Source organism: Cnephaeus nilssonii (genome assembly GCF_951640355.1).
Source record: "Cnephaeus nilssonii genome assembly, chromosome: 17".
Taxonomy (NCBI): domain Eukaryota; kingdom Metazoa; phylum Chordata; class Mammalia; order Chiroptera; family Vespertilionidae; genus Cnephaeus; species Cnephaeus nilssonii.
In genome coordinates this window covers 17,462,386-17,479,968 of record NC_137088.1, presented here as the reverse complement: position 1 = coordinate 17,479,968, position 17,583 = coordinate 17,462,386, and the positions used below count along the sequence as shown (strand labels likewise).

Here is a 17,583-nt window from a genome sequence, read left to right as displayed (position 1 = left end):
CCAGAAATGAGGACATTTCTACCTCTCTTAAATCCCTCTCCTTATTTTGCTTATGGCACAGAAACAAGAAATTATGTACTTACAAGGAATATAATCATAAACATTTTATTAGAGGAGATATAAATACACATCTCCTAATTCCAATAAAATTTAAAAATAATTACCTGTGTCAATGGTTCCACTGACCCAATGTATGTATCAGGACGAAGGAGAATGTGTTCAAGTTGTGTCTTTTTCTGATACACTCTCTCAACAGACAACTTCTTTGAAGAATCATTTCTGTTTGCAGTTTCTGACTCTTCTTTTTTTGCAGCATTGTTCTGATCAAAAAGAGTCTAAAATTAACCAAAAAATCAAATTTAAATAACCTACCAAGGGGTACACTAAAATGTATATGGACACATGACATAATTTTGCTGTTGAAAAGAAAATCTATCTTTCAAGGCTCACTGATTTTTAAGTCCTAAGAGAACAGCGTATTTACTGACAGTCTAGTTCTTTTTATAACTAGAGGCCTGATGCACGAAATTCTTGCAAGGGGCTCAGCCCTCGCAGCCCTTCTGGCTTCGTCCGGAAGGTCGTCCGGAAGGTCGTTCTGCTGTTCAGCCTAATTAACATATTAGCTCTTTATTATATAGGATAGTATGAAACTGCAGTTTTGACTGAGCCCAAAAAGTAGGTATACATATTCACCAGAATAGCTAGGACAGCCTACATATATTCAATCCAGAAATATAAACATCTCCTAATTCTGTAAGATAATCAACATAATTTTTGTAGTTCTCAAAACTACCCAAGAAATATGAGTTCTGATCAGGTTACAAATTTACAATGACTGAACCTGGCTAGCTGCAAAGGTCCCAAAAACTTCCAAATTAAGTTCCTTGCCATTAACCTACTGAAGATTATGGTAAAGAGTGGGCAAAAGTAACTTACATAAAATAGTAACCTATGTAGTTAGTATACACTGATATGGCTGAGAATAAACACTAAACATGGTTTACAAAATGTTAAATTCCTCACTTTTGCAGGTCATGCCATATTCCTTACATTTCAGTGATAGGTGCTCCATTACTAAGGCACCCTATGATTCCAGTTTCTCTCTAGTTCCAAGAAGGCAGAGTTTGGTGATCCTGATTCTAACCATTATAAGAGATAAGGATCTCAAACTCAAATTCCCTACATCTATAGATTTCCCTATCTCCCTAACAGCATCAGAGAACACCCCTCTCCTCCTGGAATTCCCTAATATTGGTACAAGATATTCCACTAAAAGAAAAGTATTATAAAGCCTGTTGTTTTTTTTCAGAGTCAAAACATAACTCAAATATAAGATACAACGAAAAAAATGAGGTATCTTCACAGGTCTTTGAAATTTAGTAGAAATGAAACAATCAGAAGACAAACAATGGAAGAGAGATTTTGTGCATTTGAACAAGCTTTGGACAAAAGAAAATAATTCTGTTTCATCAAGTTTTCAAAATGACTAAGATTGCACTCTTGATCAAAGTGCTTAATGATGATAAAGGTAATGTAATAGACGGTAGGTAACTTCTTATCATTAACTTAGGATTCTTTGCAATTATTGGCATGAAAGTCAGAAACTTGTAAAGGTTTTTTCCTATTGGAGGCTACTCCTCCCAAACAAATCCCACCACAAAGAAAGCATTTTAAAGATTACACTCAACTAGAGACTCATGTCTCCCTAATTTGGGCTTCCGCATTTGGCCCTGATGAGTGACACTGAACTGGAGTGGCACACAGGTATGGAAAACAGGAGTGAAGCCGAACCTGACTGCTTTTTTTAAGAATTTACAACTTATTGCAACTAATTCTGAAGTTGTATTTGAAAGTATAACCATACCACCTTAACTTGCACTGAGCAAACATGACCATATAATGGTTGCCAACATTTGGTTTACAGCTTAAACTAGTGGCCCGGTGCACGGATTCGTGCACATTGAAAGGAAATTAATTAGAAGAAATATTTTAATATTACTATTCTCCCTTTCTCTATAATAGAAGTGTCAGAGATGAAAGAAAATTAGTAAAATGTAATTGAAAATAATATATAAATTGATTAATAAACAATAACATGATATAACAAAGACATGATATAAAAACAACAAAAGCATGATATAAAAACAACCAAATTCACAATCTACAATGACAGATCGAAACACATGCGTATGATTGGTGCCAGCAAGAGCTTTATAATGTATCGCACATGCATAAGCCAACGTTTATTTTTAAATTGCCAGTGCACGTCATATGTACCAGCCTGTCAATTGGTCGGATGGTCAGACAGATGTACAGTCGGTCACTTTGACTTTTATATATAGATATTAATAAAAATTTTAAATTAAAAGAAAAAAGAATTTACAACTTTCACTACAACCCTTTACTACCAATGGCCACCACCACCTTCCAAATGGATACATGAAAATGAGAAATGTGGAAAATACAATTAATAATACAAGAATAAACTCTGAGTTTCACAGACTCACAAAAGTAGGTTTCAGTTGTTCGTATGGAAAAAACAATAATCCTATCTAATAAGAGAGTAATATGCAAATTAACCATCACTATGCTACACCCGCAAGCCACGCCCACCAGCCAATCAGGAGCGAGTATGCAAATTAACCCAACCAATATGGCTGCAGCCACAGAACAAGCAGGAGGCTTGGGTTTCCCTGGCAATGGAGGAACCCAAGCTTTCCACACACCTTGGCCAGCCGTGGATTCCACTCAAGGCTACAAAGTTTCAATTATAGAAGAAAAATAAATCCAACATACCAGGGCCTCCACTTGGGTCGCTGGGGGGCGTGGCTGGCCTGCAAACCACCACAGGCCCCTCACCCAGGCCGCCCCACACCCCAAGAGAACCCTCACCCTGATCCGGGACACGCTTCAGGGCAAACCAGCCAGCCCCCACCCGTGCACCAGGCCTCTATCCTATCTAATAAAAGAGTAATATGCAAATTGACCATCACTCCAACACACAAGATGGCTGCCCCCATGTGGACACAAGATGGCCAGTAGGGGAGGGCAGCTGGGAGGGACCGGGCCTGCAAGGGAGGGCAGTTGGGGGCGATCAAGCCTGCAGGGGAGGGCAGTTAGGAGTGACCAGGCTGGCAGAGGAGGGAAGTTGGGGGTGACCAGGCCTGCAGGGAAGGGCAGTTGGGGGGGACCCAGGCCTGCAGGGGAGAGCAGTTGGGGGGGACCAGGCCTGCAGGGGAGGGCAGTTAGGGGTGACCAGGCCTGCAGGGGAGGGCAGTTAGGGGCAAAAAGGCTGGCAGGGGAGCAGTTAGGCATCAATCAGGCTGGCAGGGGAGTGGTTAGGGAGTGATCAGGCTGGCAAGCAGAAGCGGTTAGGGGCAATCAGGAAAGCAGGCAGGCAAGCAGTTGGGAGCCAGCAGTCCTGGATTGTGAGAGGGATGTCTGACTGCCCATTTAGGCCCGATCCTACCGGATGGGGCCTAAACGAGCAGTCAGACATCTCTCGAGGGGTCCCAGATTGGAGAGGGTGCAGGCTGGGCTAAGGGACAACCACCCCCCATGCACAAATTTCGTGCACCGGGCCTTTAGTTAATAAATAATACAATAAACTCTGTGTTTCATGTATTCACAAGTAGAAAGCTACTTTTGCCCACCTTTGCATATACATACTTAGGAAATAAGTGTGACCATGTATTTAAAACATTTTTATGCCAAAATATCTTTTCCTAAATATCACATGACAAGAGTTGAAGAAACAGAGGTACAATTCTATTTAAAGTAATGAAAAGCATTAAGGAATACATATTATTTATAGAATATCATAATAAAACAGACATTTTGAGGTCTTTTGTACACATTCCAAATCAACTCAATTATGATATTAAATAATTTCTTCAACTTCATATAAATCTTTATCCTGGATATTTCATTGAGTAAATATTTTTAGTTTACCCATACCAAAAAATATCTGTGTTAATTATAAACTTCTATTGCTATAACTTTTGTTAAAAATCATATGACAAGTATTTTTAAATTATAGTCTATTAAAACTATACTGTTTAGTGAACAAAGTTACAAAAATGTATATTAAAATGAACCCATATTCATCAGGGAAAAAATTACATTATGTACATGCATATGAAAAAATATAAAATATATCCACAGAATATCAATAAATATTATGTGAGAAATAGAAGTATTGGCCATTTTCATCTTCTGATACATACTTTCTCATTTTCTACAATGAATACATATAGACATATTTTAAATCTTATTAACCTATCTCTGTAAAAACGTAATTAAGCTATAATAAAACTGAAAGTTTCTTTTTTCCCAAGGCACTGTTTATCCCTTCTTATTACTTCTGCTGTACCAACTTTCCAACCAGAATTAGAATCTAGGCAAAAAGGTAAGTGAAACCCAAGATTGGCAGCCTTAACAGTGTAGAAAGCAGAAATTAACAGTGCCGTCAAATTTGTCTTACTTTCCCATTCTCAACAAATGGTAGTTTGCAATGCTCACTGGCTTATGAGCAATAAAAAAGGGTTTTCTCCTGAGAAATCTATACGTTTTTCTTACAGAAACCTAGAATAATGGTTTCTTTCAGCTCCTGTTTATTGGCAAAGTTGCCTCCTAAGTAGTGGGCTGGCCATTAAAAATCAAAGTCTGGGGGTAAAGCAAGAGAGGGCAGTTTCCCTCTCCCTTCCCATCCAGTGGGAGGTCCCATCCCTAGAACATGTATGGATACAAACAACATCAGCCTAAGAACAGAGAAATTAAATGAGAAAAAATATGTTCACCACCAGATGTAATTATTACTATTTTTATGTTTAAAAAAAGAAAAAGAAAAGGTAGCTTTTCAATTTTAACACTGTTACTGATAATATTCAGAAAAAAAAATCAAGAAATTAATCTGAACAAAAAGAGACCAGCAAACTCTTATGTACATGTTTATAAAAAGCATGCTCAATCCCACAGATGATAAAGGAGAGTGATATATTTGATACTGTAAGCTAAAAAAATTATACTTATTTTAAATATTGAAAAGAATGATTTTTGGATTCAAAATAATTTAACCTTTTCTTTTTTTGATGCATTCATAGTAATGATATATTGTACTATCATAATTACACTTAAGTATTCCACATTGACTAAAAATTAACAATATGTCTTTTAAAATAATCAATTACCAAGAGCATTATAAATAATCTTTCATCAAAGTTTGATAACAACTGATAACATTATTTAAGTTTATTTGTAATTTATTTTACTTGTTGGGTAGTTGCATTACCAAACTGTTTATAGTAATAAACAATACTAGCACCAATTACACTGAAATCTAAGAAATTAGGGTCATATTTTCATTCCCAGGTAAATTAAAGACAATAAAATGTTAAGCAATCTTAATATAGTATAAATATCCTTCAGAGAGATAAAATAGTTGTTTTAATTCTATTTTAAGTGATTTACACATATGACGATACCATAATTGACTTTTTCTAAAGTTCAAAAACTGGCTGCTAAATTAAACAATACATTATCAGGGACTTTTAAATTATAACGGAAGCATCAAAATAATATATTAAATATTTTTTAAATATTAATCTATTTTATAGGACTTTTGCAATACTGCTAACTCCTAGTAAAAGAATATAGATTTCATATATACCCGACTCAACCTTTTTTAGGAATACTTCTCAACCACCAGAAAAAACATTCCAATAAAACAAACTTCTTATTTTAGAATGAGTATATACCAAGATCATTTTGTAAAAAGAAAGATTTTTCTTGCACAGAGTTGTCATCTAAAATATAGCAATTTGGGGCAATCACCCACAGTTCCTATTTTTCTAAGGAGAATAAATTGCTGCCAAAGAGGTGAAAGGAGATGGAGATGGCCTGCCAGTCGGTGCTAAAAAGAACCTGAGTCGTTCATTCACATAATCAGCACAGAAATCTCACCATCCCCAAGCACACAAGAGTGGGACCAGCAAAAGCTTTAGCAACAAGTCTCTGGTATCTTCTAGCAGGGGTGGGGAAGGTGCAGCCCAGGGGTAGTAAAAGGCCCCTGAAATCATTTGGTCTGGCCCTTCCAAGGCAACTGCAGGCGGGACTAGAAATTCAATAAATCTTGGAGCTTTTTTCATAGCAACATACATTTATATTAAGTGAATTATATTAAGCAAATTATGTTTAAACTAGCAGCCCGTTTGCACGAAGATTCGTGCAATAGACCTTCATTCACCTGGCTGCCTGCACCAGTTTTCTGCCGGCACCAGGGACCCAGGCCTTGGCTGTGGCCACCGCCTTCTGCCTTCTTTCAGGGTCGGGGCTTGGCCCCGGGAGGCGGCCTTGGGCTCAGCTCCACCCCAGCCTCCCTGCTACGGATGGTAGGAGTCGACCCCCGGTGGTTGCCTGCGATCCGTGCAGGCTCCCCCCTGGTGCCCAAGGCCGGGAAAACCTCCGCCCGAGGCTTTCCCGGCCTTGGGCTCCGCTGCACCGCAGGGTCCCTGCGACGGTTTCCTGGTGGGCGTGGCCGGTGGGCGTGGCTGGTGGGTGTAGCAAATGTATGGTCAATTTGCATATCACTCTATTATTAGGTAGGCTATCCAAATGGCCCTTGGCAAAAAAAAAGGTTCCGCAGACTTCCATTACCTTTTTGTATCATCTTCTCCCCTTTTCTCCCTCAAAACTGACATGCTTAATATCTGTTTTAGCCATATTTCACCTACATAACAACAGCAAGGGTCATGTTATCTACCCACTGTTAATGAAAACAAAAACTATCTATTTGTCTTCCATCTATGCTCCTCCAGAAGTCCTTCCAAAGACAGGGACAAGGAGAAATGTGGAAGATGAGGGATACTTGAGATCATAAGAAATGCTAAAATGTCCACTGTGAATATAAAATAAAAATACATTTTCTGTAAAAGGCATCCCAATCTGAAAGGACAAAGTAAAGCTATCACTATTTGCAGATGACATTATATATATATCTCCCTAAGGACTTCACCAAAAAACTATTAGAACTAATCAAAAAACTATTAGAACTAATTCAGTTACAGTTACAGGATACAAAAACAATATACAAAACTCTGTTGTGTTTCTGACACTGATAACAAACTATCAGAAAGGAAGTGAAAACAACCCAATTTACAACTACATCAAAAAAGAATAAACTACCTAGGAATAAATTTATCCAAGGAGGTGAAGACCTGTGCACTACAAATTATGAGACATTGATAAAAAATAAAAATTAAAAATAAATAAAACTGAAGAAGACACAAATTAATGGAAAGATATTCTGTGCTCATGGGTTGGAAGAATTAATATTGTTAGAATGCCCATACTACCCAAAGCAAACTACAAACTACAGATTCAATGCAATCCCTATTAAAATTCCAATAGCATTTTTTACAGAAATCAAACAAAAATCAACTCAAAATGGAATAAAGACTTTGAATGTAAGACCTGAAACCATAAAATTCCTAGAACACAGATGGTAAGCTCCCTGAGATCAGTATTGGTGATGATTTTTAGGATCTCAGACCAAAAGCAAAGGCAACAAAAGCAAAAACAAACAAATGGGACTACATTAAGCTAAAACGTTTCTTTCTACACAGCAAAGGAAACCATTAACAAAATGAAAGGCAACCTACCAAATGGGAGAAAATATTTGCAAATCATATATCTAATAAGGGATTAACCCTTTGCACTTGCTTGCTTTCTTCTCGAGCTGCTACCGATGCTAACCGTGTCGAGTCACATTCGACATCCGAGTGCAAAAAGTTAATATCTAAAACATATAAAGACCCCTACAACTCAATAGCAAAAAAAAAAAACAAAAACAAAAAAAACCCCACATACAAACAAACAAAACAACAAAAAAAAAACCCTAAACAATCTGATTTTTAAAATAGGCAGAGAATCTGAGTAGTTATTTTCCAAAGACATACAGATGGCCAACAGGTACATGAAAATGCGCTCAGTATCACTAAACATCAGAGAAATGCAAATCAAAACCATAATATCACCTCACACCTGTTAGAAGGCTATTACCAAAAACACATGAAATATAAATTGCTGGCAAAGATGTGGAGAAAATGGAATTCTTGTGCACTGCTGGTGGGAACGTAAGTTGGTATAGCCACTATGAAAAACAGTATGGAGTGTCTTCTAAAAATTAAAAATATAACTACCATATGATCCAGCAATTTCACTCTGGGTATTTTATCTGAAAAGAAATGAAAACACTGACACAAAAAAGATATACGCACCCCCATGCTCACTGCAGCATTAATTACAATAGCAAAGATATAGAAGCAACCTAAAGTGTTCATCAATGGATGAATGTATAAAGAAAATGTGGCATACACACACGCTGAAATAGTATTCAGCCATAAAAAATGAAATCTTCCCATTTGTGACAATATTAATAAACTTGGGAAGTCATTATGTTAAGTGAAATAAGTCTGAGAAAGGCAGATCCTATATTATTTCAATTATGAAGAATCTAAAACAAAACAAACAAACTCATAGATACTGAGCACAAATTGGTGGTTGCGGGAAGGGGGGTAATGGTGGTCAAAATAACTCCTGGAAGTATAATGTATAGTATGGCAACTATAGTTAATAATACTTTATTGTATATCTGAAAGTTGCTGAGAGTAGATCTTAAAAGTTCTCATCATAAAAAAAAAAATTCTAACCATGTGTGATGCTGGATGTTAAACATGAACCTTGCTGTTGTTATGTACGTGAAATATGCCTAGAGTTATTGTAGTGATTATTACTTAATGTTAAAAAACACACTTTCTCTGAGATAAAATAAATGAAAAAACTTATCACTGGATTTAAAAAAGAGGAAAACCCATTTGGGAGCTTACTATGTGCCAAGTATTACGGGAATTATATGAATAATTTCAATTCATCCTCAAATTTTCCTTATACATAAGAGCTCCATAAAGTTGACACTTATTATGATCCTCTTTTTACAGATGAGGAAACTAAGGTCTGAAGAAGTTAGGTGTTTTCCCAAAACTAACAAAGCTATTACTTGAAGAAGCTGAATGATGTGATTTCATAGCCCATACTCTTAAAAGAGTATTATGCTATACAAAAGTTATATACCCTGTAAGGGAACTGTACTTCCTAACTTTTTGTGTGAAAGAAAAAGGTTAGTAGAAAAAAGTTATAGATATATCCCAGAAGGCTTTGTTTATCCTGTCACATCAGGGTATAAGAGATGAGTTGTTTTGTTCTTAATGTTTTCATATGGAAGGGGCAGAGTAAATACTGGTTAAGAACATAAACCTGGTTTAAATCCCACTTTTGCCTTAGCCACACCCTAATAGTTTGTTACCTAATCTCTAGGCCTGTTTCCTTCTCTGAAAATAGAATTATACCTTTTCTTTAAATAAAAATCACCTTAATAGGCATGCATGGCTCGGTGGTTGAGCGTTGACCTATGAACCAGGAGGTCACAGTTCAATTCCAGGTCAGGGCACATGCCTGGGTTTCAGGCTCAATTCCCAGTGTGGGGCATGCAGGAGGCAGCCGATCCATGATTCTCTCTCCTTGATGTTTCTCTCTCTCTCTCTCTCCCTTCCTCTCTAAAATCAATAAAAATATTTTTTTAAAAAACTGGGTCATATTTGTATTTTAAAAATTGGCTTATTTAAAAAAAATACTTAGAAAAATGCAACTGCTGCTACCACCCAAGTACTGAACAGATTTGAAACCATACAGGTGAACACACTCACTTCTATTCAGAAAAGCTAGCACAGTTTATAAAAAATGTTACTAAATACTGCTATTATGTTATTTGAGAATGTATCTAAAAAACCCTGCTACTTGACCACTTGTTCTTATAATGACAGAAGAATTTTCAGGAAGTTAAGCATATTAATTATCCAATTTGTAACAATAACTGAGGTTGGATTCAGCTCTTTGTTACTAAACACTACATGGATACAAACTAGTAAAATACATGGTCTCTGACTTCAGGAGTTTATAATCTAACTAGAGGCCCGGTGCACAAAATTCATGCATGGATAGGGTCCCTACGCCTCGCTGGCGATCAGGGTCGATCTGTGGGATGACTGGCAGGGCGATCAGGGGGGCCCCCGCTGGCACCTGCCTTGGCCAGCCTGGCGCTGCCTGCTCGCCGGCCCCGCTCACCAATCACCCCACTGCCAGGGGAGGCGACCAGCAGTGGCAGCAGCAGGAGGCAGCGCTGCCCACTCACCGGCTGACCCCACCTCCTGATCACCCTAATGCCACCGCCGGTTGCCTTCCTCCGCAGGGCAACCGGCGGGGTGATCCGGGAGCCCCCGCTGGCACCCACCTTGGCTGGCCTGGGGCCTGCAGGCTGGGGGAAGCTCCTGCGTTGAGCATCTGCCCCCTGGTGGTCAGTGCGCGTCATAGGGACCAGTTGTTCCACCGGTCATTACGCCATTCGGTCGATTTGCATATTAGGCTTTTATTATATAGGATTGTTAAGACAAAAGTATCACACATGAAAGCTCCATAAAAAAGAAAGACATTTACATTTTATGATCCATAAGAGTAACAGAAAAAGATGAGTATAAACTGGAGGATAAAAGATTGGTGAGACTCTCAAGTGGCCTTGAAGAGTAATTAATATTTAGACTGATAGAGAGGAGAAAGAGGCATTCCTGATGTAAGGTAAGCATGCAAAGGCAAAATGACCAAAATAAACATGACATGCAAGAGACTGAAGAGATAAATCTAACTATGAGAACTATCTGAAATATATTTCATTTTGAAGGGCACATAATTTATAAAAGAATTGGCTTTGAAAATCTGTTTTAGCAGATTAAACTTGTGATAATGAGCCACTAAAGCAATGTTCTTTAAAAATAAAATAATATTATATATATATATATATATATATGTGTGTGTGTGTGTGTGTGTGTGTGTGTGTGTGTGTGTATATATATATATATATATATATATTATTGATTTCAGAGAGGAAGGGAAAGGGAGAGACAGAAACATCAATGATGAGAGGGAATAACTGATTGGCTGCCTCCTGCATGCCACCTACTGTGATTGTACTCACAACCCAGGCATGTGCCCTTGATTGGAAAGGAACCTGGGACCATCAGTCTGCAGGCTGTCGCTCTACCCACTGAGCAAAACCAGCTAAGGCTAAAGTAATATTCTTAAAACAAATCTTGAATAAGAAATACAATAAAAAAAAATTGTTTTGTACTTCATTAAATTTTACTTTAAAAATACTACAGTGTTAACTGTGGTTTAGTATTTTTTAAAAAAGAGATACACTTTTAGAAATAAACACTGAAATCTTTACAAACAGTGACATCATTCTTTGTTTCAAAATAATGGGAAGGGGAAAGGTGGGTAACCTTGAACTAATAATTATTGAAGATTGATAAAGTCTCTACACTTTTCTGGCCACCACTTTTTTATATGTTTAATATTTTCTTATTTCTTTTTAAAAATTTACCTTTATTGTTGAAAGTATTACAGATATTCCCTTTGTTTTTTATTTTTGCGGGTTTTTTTCCCATTGACCCCTCCATCCTGCACCCGTCCCTCCCAGGCCTTCACCACACAATTGCTTAATATTTTCTTTTACAATATTTTTAACCTACCAAATTCGAGTACTACTGGGGGGGGGGGGGGGATCAATATTCACATAGTGATTAATTGTATTCTAATATTTCCACAAATCTATTTTTTACAAGCACTTAAAGATGATAAAAGACTGGCATGAAATAGACTTTAGGGTCTACTAATTAAAACTTTACAAACTAAAATTGAATTTAAGAAACTGCTTGTGTCAGTGGGAGAGGAAGAGAAGGCATCTGTAATACTTTCAACAATAAAAGTAAATTAAAAAAAAAAGAAACTGCTGTTTCAGAGAAGTCTTCATAGCTATTTTAACTCAAAATAGTTTTATTGTATAGTTTCACTATTTTAAATTTTAGATAATGGCAAATTCAACACAAAGCAAATACATTATTAAGTTTATCTCAATCTTAAGCCACTTTGCTTTGTGGTTTCAGATATTATAATGTAAACTTTGATGCAGTGACAATGTTATAACACTTCACACTGACATGCCTCTTAACGGAAGTCAATACCAGGAACACATGGCATTACCCACCCATCCCCAAAATAATGATGTCAGGGACTAATTCCATTTTACTTCTTCCTGTTACCCACAAGCAGGTGGCAACATAACACTAGTTTCAACAAAGCAAATTACCCTTCTTCAGAAACAGATTACCACTGCATCAAACCCCTGAACTCTTGCAAAGAAACTATTTGGTTTCACTCTGGAGTAAACATATTTTATGAAAGATAACTATCATTCTGGTTGTGCATTTCTTGAACTTCACCAATAATAACAAACATTTATTACACCCAGCACTGTGCTACATATGTTATCTCAATTTTACAGATGAGAAAAGAAGCTTAGAAAGATTAAGTTCCTCGTGCAAAGTCACACTGACTATGTGTTGGAGACAGGATCTGAATCTACATCAATCTGACCTCAATGTCCCTGCTCCTAATCACCTCACTCTATCATTTCCCACAAAATTAAACAAGTCTATCATCAATGGTATAGACATAAAGGTATAATATAATCTGACTTAAATCTAAAGCATGCATCAAATCTTAAAGTAGACATATGGGGTAATTATCCTATCTAATAATAGAGTAACATGTAAATTACCATCACTCCGCTACGCCCATGATTGGGCGGTGGGAGGCTGGGGGGCGTGACTCGGGGTGGCCTATCCAGCCATTGAGAGGCACGGATCCGCTGCCACTGAGGGGGCCTGCCGCGGACACCCAGCTGCGCCTCTCAACAGCAGGGTAGCCCCCCTCAGCAGCCTCAGACCATCAAAAGTGGGGGAGCTGGGTGCCTGTCTGCTCCGGCCGAGCTGGAGGCTTCTGAAAGGCCTGGTGCACCAGCGGACAGGCACCCAGCTCCACCGGGAAAAGCGAAAGCGTGTAGGGGATCCTACACGTGCATGATTCAATCATGCACTGGGCCTCTAGTCTTTTTAATAAATAAATTCAACAAAAAGGATATAATCTATAAATAAAAGACTTATTTTTCTTCTCCTTATTTTACTATATTAATTCTACATAATTAAAGGCTAATATGCTAAGTGTCTGGTCGCCCATTCAACCAATCAAAGCTACTGATATGCTAAGGCCACTCAATCACTCGCTATGACATGCACTGACCATCAGGGGACAGATAGTCGACCAGTTGCTATGACGTGCACTGACCACCTGGGGGCTGACGCTCAGACCAGTAGGTTAGCTTGCTGCTGGGGTCTGGCTGATCGGGGAATGAGCGAGACAGGCCAGACATGCCCTGGAGCCCTCCCGCGGTCCCTCCCCGGCTGGCCAACCTCCCACATCCCTCCCCTGCCCCAATCGTGCACTGGTGGGGTCCCTCAGCTTGGCCTGCGCCCTCTCACAATCCAGGACCCCTCAGCGGATGTTGGAAAGCCGGTTTCCACCAGATCCCACAGGCCAGGCCGAGGGACCCCACTAGTGCACGAATTCATGCACTGGGCCTCTAGTCGTTTTATAATGAAAAAATCTTTTAAAAATAAATTTCAGTTTCAAATGAACTTTTCTGATATTGAAAGAGTCCAATATTTCTTATAAAAAGGACAGTTTCTTACTGAGTTTGAAAGAAAAGGTGGTTATTTAAATATCTTCAAAGCTAAATAGCAATAAATTAAAATATTACTGTCAAATGTGAAAGCCAACCAATCCAATCTTGGAGCAACATGTTTACCATTTCTCAGAGGTCCGCAGAGAAAACACTGATCAGGCCTCAACACTTCCAAATAGTGAATGAGAACCATCTGGCAAACTAGGTCCATTTTTAGTCGTTTGATTTTAGTTACAGGAGTAAGGGCCATCAATTTTTTAAAAATCATTCTTTTTGTGTTTATACATTCCCTCTCTCCCCCGAATGTCCACATGGGCCATTCTCTTCAATCAGATGACATTTTATGTCTCTGGCCTCTAGTCTATTCATATTACATTATTGAAGTAATTTACAAATTTCGGAGAGATTCAACAATAAGGGCCTGGCAACTTATTTTGCAAAGCACCTTGGCACACCAAACATAGATGGTTAACACGTTTTCCTGCAAACAGCAACGTGCTTTGTGCAGGGAGTACTTGTCCAACACAGCTACTCAACTCACCTAAACCTCACCCAGGCAAAGAGAAAATAAAGAAGAATTAAATAATAAAAAAAAATGCCAGTATGAAAGTTGCCTTCAGTGCTTTGAAAAAGGGGAGGGTCCCTCACAAGTCCCTGGGGGGGGCGGGGGGGGAAGGTAACGCTTTTTTTCTTGTTCTCCTGGGGACCTAGTCAGTTGGCTGAGCTGGAAATGACCCCGCTGTGAACTCTATGCTGAGCAAGTGAAAACGCCAGTGAATTATCGATCCGCCGTGGGAATTGGATCTCTGGGTCTTCCCTCCACTAGGACGTCGCAGCAGGAACCGAGCGCCGAAACCCTGGAACTCCGGGACAAATCACTTGGGTCCTCCTCCCCATTCCTCCCCAGGCCGTCCCCGCCCGGTTTCACCTGCGAGGCGGAGCGCAGGTGAGCGCGTCTTTGAACCCTCGCGCCCTGACAGAGGGGCGGCCCGCGGCGCAGTCACGGCCGTGAGACAGCCATCCCAAGGCGCTTTCGACCGAATCCGACTCGGCATTTAAGTGCAAATGGCTGTAGACAGCTTCCCCGCCAAATCCATTCTTCTTGGAGATTTTAAAGCGGCAGAAATGGTGGCACTGACACACACACACACACACACACACACACACACACACACACACACACATATTCTCCGGGGTTTTCTGAAGCCACGTTCGGAGAAAGTGCTGACCCACACAGACACACACGCCTATCCGCGATCTCCATCCCGAGATCAGAGGATAGGGCAGCGGGAAAAGGATGAAGCGGGGGGGGGGGGGGGGGGGGCCACGTCCCGTTCCAGGTTGGTCCCCCCAAAGTTTCAAGTGCACAGGACGCTCCTGCAGCCGGAGCCTCCAGGAGGAACAGAGAAGAAAGAAAGGGGGCGGGGATCTGAGGCTTCCGAGGGAAGAAGCCGACCCGGCGCGTTCCCGTTCCGAGGACCGGATTTCCCTCTCCCCGTCCCCGTGCCCCCCCACCCCGCCCCTCCCCGGGCGCCCGGCGGAATCCCGGCCCCGCTGCGGGCTGGGAACAATGCCGAGGCCGGCCCCCCACCCGAGCGCCCGCCACTCACCACCCAAGTCAGCGCCCCGTTGCCGCCGGCTCCCGCGCCGCCCGCCTTGGCCATGGCGGGTCCTCCCGCTCGCAGGCCCCAGGCCCCGCCGCCGCCGCCGCCGCCGCCGCTCCCGCCTCCCCGCGGGCCGCCCGGCCCCGCTGCCCCGCACCGACCGCTCCGCTCGCCCAGCTCCTAGCGGCGGCGCCCCCAGCGCCCCATCGCCCAGACCCGGGAGGACGCCCGGCCGAGCCCAGCGAGGAGGCCGCGCCGCCCGCCGCCCTCAAACTCGAGGCGCGGCGTCCGCCTCGCCCGGGCCTAGCGCCGCTGAGGAAAAGGCAGAGGAGGAAGCGGGAGGAGCCGGCGGCGGCTGAGCGGCAGTGGCACCTCCTCTTCGTCCTCCCGCGGGCGCCTCCGCCAGCGGGGCCGAGGTCCCGAGGTGCCGGCGGCGGCAGCGGCGGTGCAGGCAGGGAGCTCGGCAGGGGAGCCCGGGGCGTCCGGACGTGGCGGGGACGCAGAGGCGCCTTGTCCTTCCTCGCGCTCCGCGAAGGCCGGCTGCTCGGGCGCCGGAGTCACCGCCTTAGCCGCTGCCTCCAAAGGCCGGCTTCCTGGCCCCGCCGCGCTGCAGCCCCCAAGTCCTCACATCCACACGCCGCCGAGAGGGACAATAAACAGAGCCGCCGCCGCGGTCGCCTCCCTCTTGTCCGGCATAACACCGCGCGCGCACACACACACACACTCGCACACCGGGGAAGGGAGGGCGCGGCGGACGCCCCCGCTGTCAGTCAGCGCCTCGCCGCCCAATCGGGGCCTCGTCGCCCAGCCTCTCGGCCAATCCCAAAATTCCAAGCCCCCTGAGGGGCGGGACCCGAGGGGGAAACGTCATTGCGGGTAGCAACCGAAGGGAAGACTTGGGTTTTTTTTGTTTGTGTGTCTGTGTGTGTGTGTGTGTGTGTAGGTTTTCCGTTTGAAGGGAGATCGGGGGGCTCCTGTCAAGGGTCATTTGAGGGCGGCCGAGGGAAAGGGTCGAATTCGCCTGGGTCGATTGTAATCCTCCGAGCGTGCAGCCAGGGCAGGTCTTTGCCTCGGGCCACTGGAGGTGGGGGGGAGGGAGGGGGAGGCGGCAGGAAGCAGCCGGGGCTGTCCCAAAGGGAAAGTATTTTTAAAGAGCAGTTGTAAAACCACCAGCGAGACGTGGTAGATCGCTGGTACCGGGAGGGCCGGCCTTGTGACCCCCAGCCTCCCCAAGGCCCCCAAGTGAACGCTGCTGCCCAGAGAATGCTTTGCTCAGAGACCGTCTCCTCCATCTCCTTCCTCGCCGTCATCCCCAAAAGGCAATACGGTCCGTTTCAAGAAAACTGCTTTTTTTTTTTAAAGAACTTCCATGATAAGAGACACACAGAGAACGTGCCAGGGAAAGAATGCCGGTGGCGTTGAGGGTTCTGTTTTTGACTCTTTGCTGACCTTTCTCCCTGCTCTGAAACAATGCGGAAATGTCACTGTCACTTGGTTCTCCTCTGTGCACCCTGTGCCTGCTCCCCTCTTAGCAGGCAGGGTTACTACTATTTTTAAATTCCTTCCGGTGGAATTTTAAAGGCACACTAAGGGATCATTTCATTCACATGAAAGCTTTCTAAGAACTGAAATGGCCCATACCGCCGCGCCAAAATCTTTGGCAGATGGGAGGTGGCTTTGCTTCCTCCTGCTTCTCGATGTAATTCCCTTCAACAAGTATTTATTGGGTCACCCTGTGCCAGGCTCTGCGACGGGTTCAGAATAAAAAACAGCGGTCCCTGATGGCAAATAATTTTTAATCTGGCCTGTTGGACGGACGAAGAAGGGAGTGAACTGTCACCAAAATGAGTCCTTGAGGACATGAAGTGCCACCAACTAGTTGTGACAAGAGAGCTTAATTTTTAAGAAGATGAACACCGTGTTGCTGCTTTGTGAAAAGGTGTTTCTGCGAACTTCTCTTCCAACTGTGTGTTTCCTCTCAAGGGAAAACAAAAATGTCTCGGGTCACATCTTTCAACTGCCTTCTGAGTCCAGACGAGTGGGGGAACTCTAAAACATGGGAATAATTTAAACACCGTTTTTCCTAATTAGCTCTCTAGTGGCCATGTAATTTTGGCATATTTGGACCTTTGGTTCAGAACAGTGAGACCTTTCTTTACCTTGAACTTGAGGTGCAAGCTTGTAAATCAAGACACACCAGGGCTCTGAACCTGACCAACTAAATATCTGTGCCTGTTATTTAACTTCCCTGAGCCTCTGTTTGCGCCTTGTTAAAGTGAGGATTTTTGT

General features: G+C 42.3%; 1 protein-coding gene across 2 annotated transcripts in view; it reads right to left on the bottom strand.

Moving 5' to 3' along the window:
- Positions 1-16,029, bottom strand: part of TOP2B (DNA topoisomerase II beta) — a 70,652-nt gene extending 54,623 nt beyond the window's left edge. The window contains exons 1-2 of one of the 2 annotated variants that reach the window (XM_079795634.1): positions 15,301-16,029; positions 165-335 (exon numbers count right to left, since the gene is read on the bottom strand). In XM_079795634.1, the coding sequence (XP_079651760.1) occupies positions 165-335; positions 15,301-15,354 (225 nt within the window). In that variant the 5' untranslated portion in view covers positions 15,355-16,029. The remainder of the gene's footprint in view (positions 1-164; positions 336-15,300) is intronic. The other variant, XM_079795635.1, reaches the window with a different exon arrangement.
- Between the last annotated feature and the right edge of the window lie 1,554 nt (positions 16,030-17,583).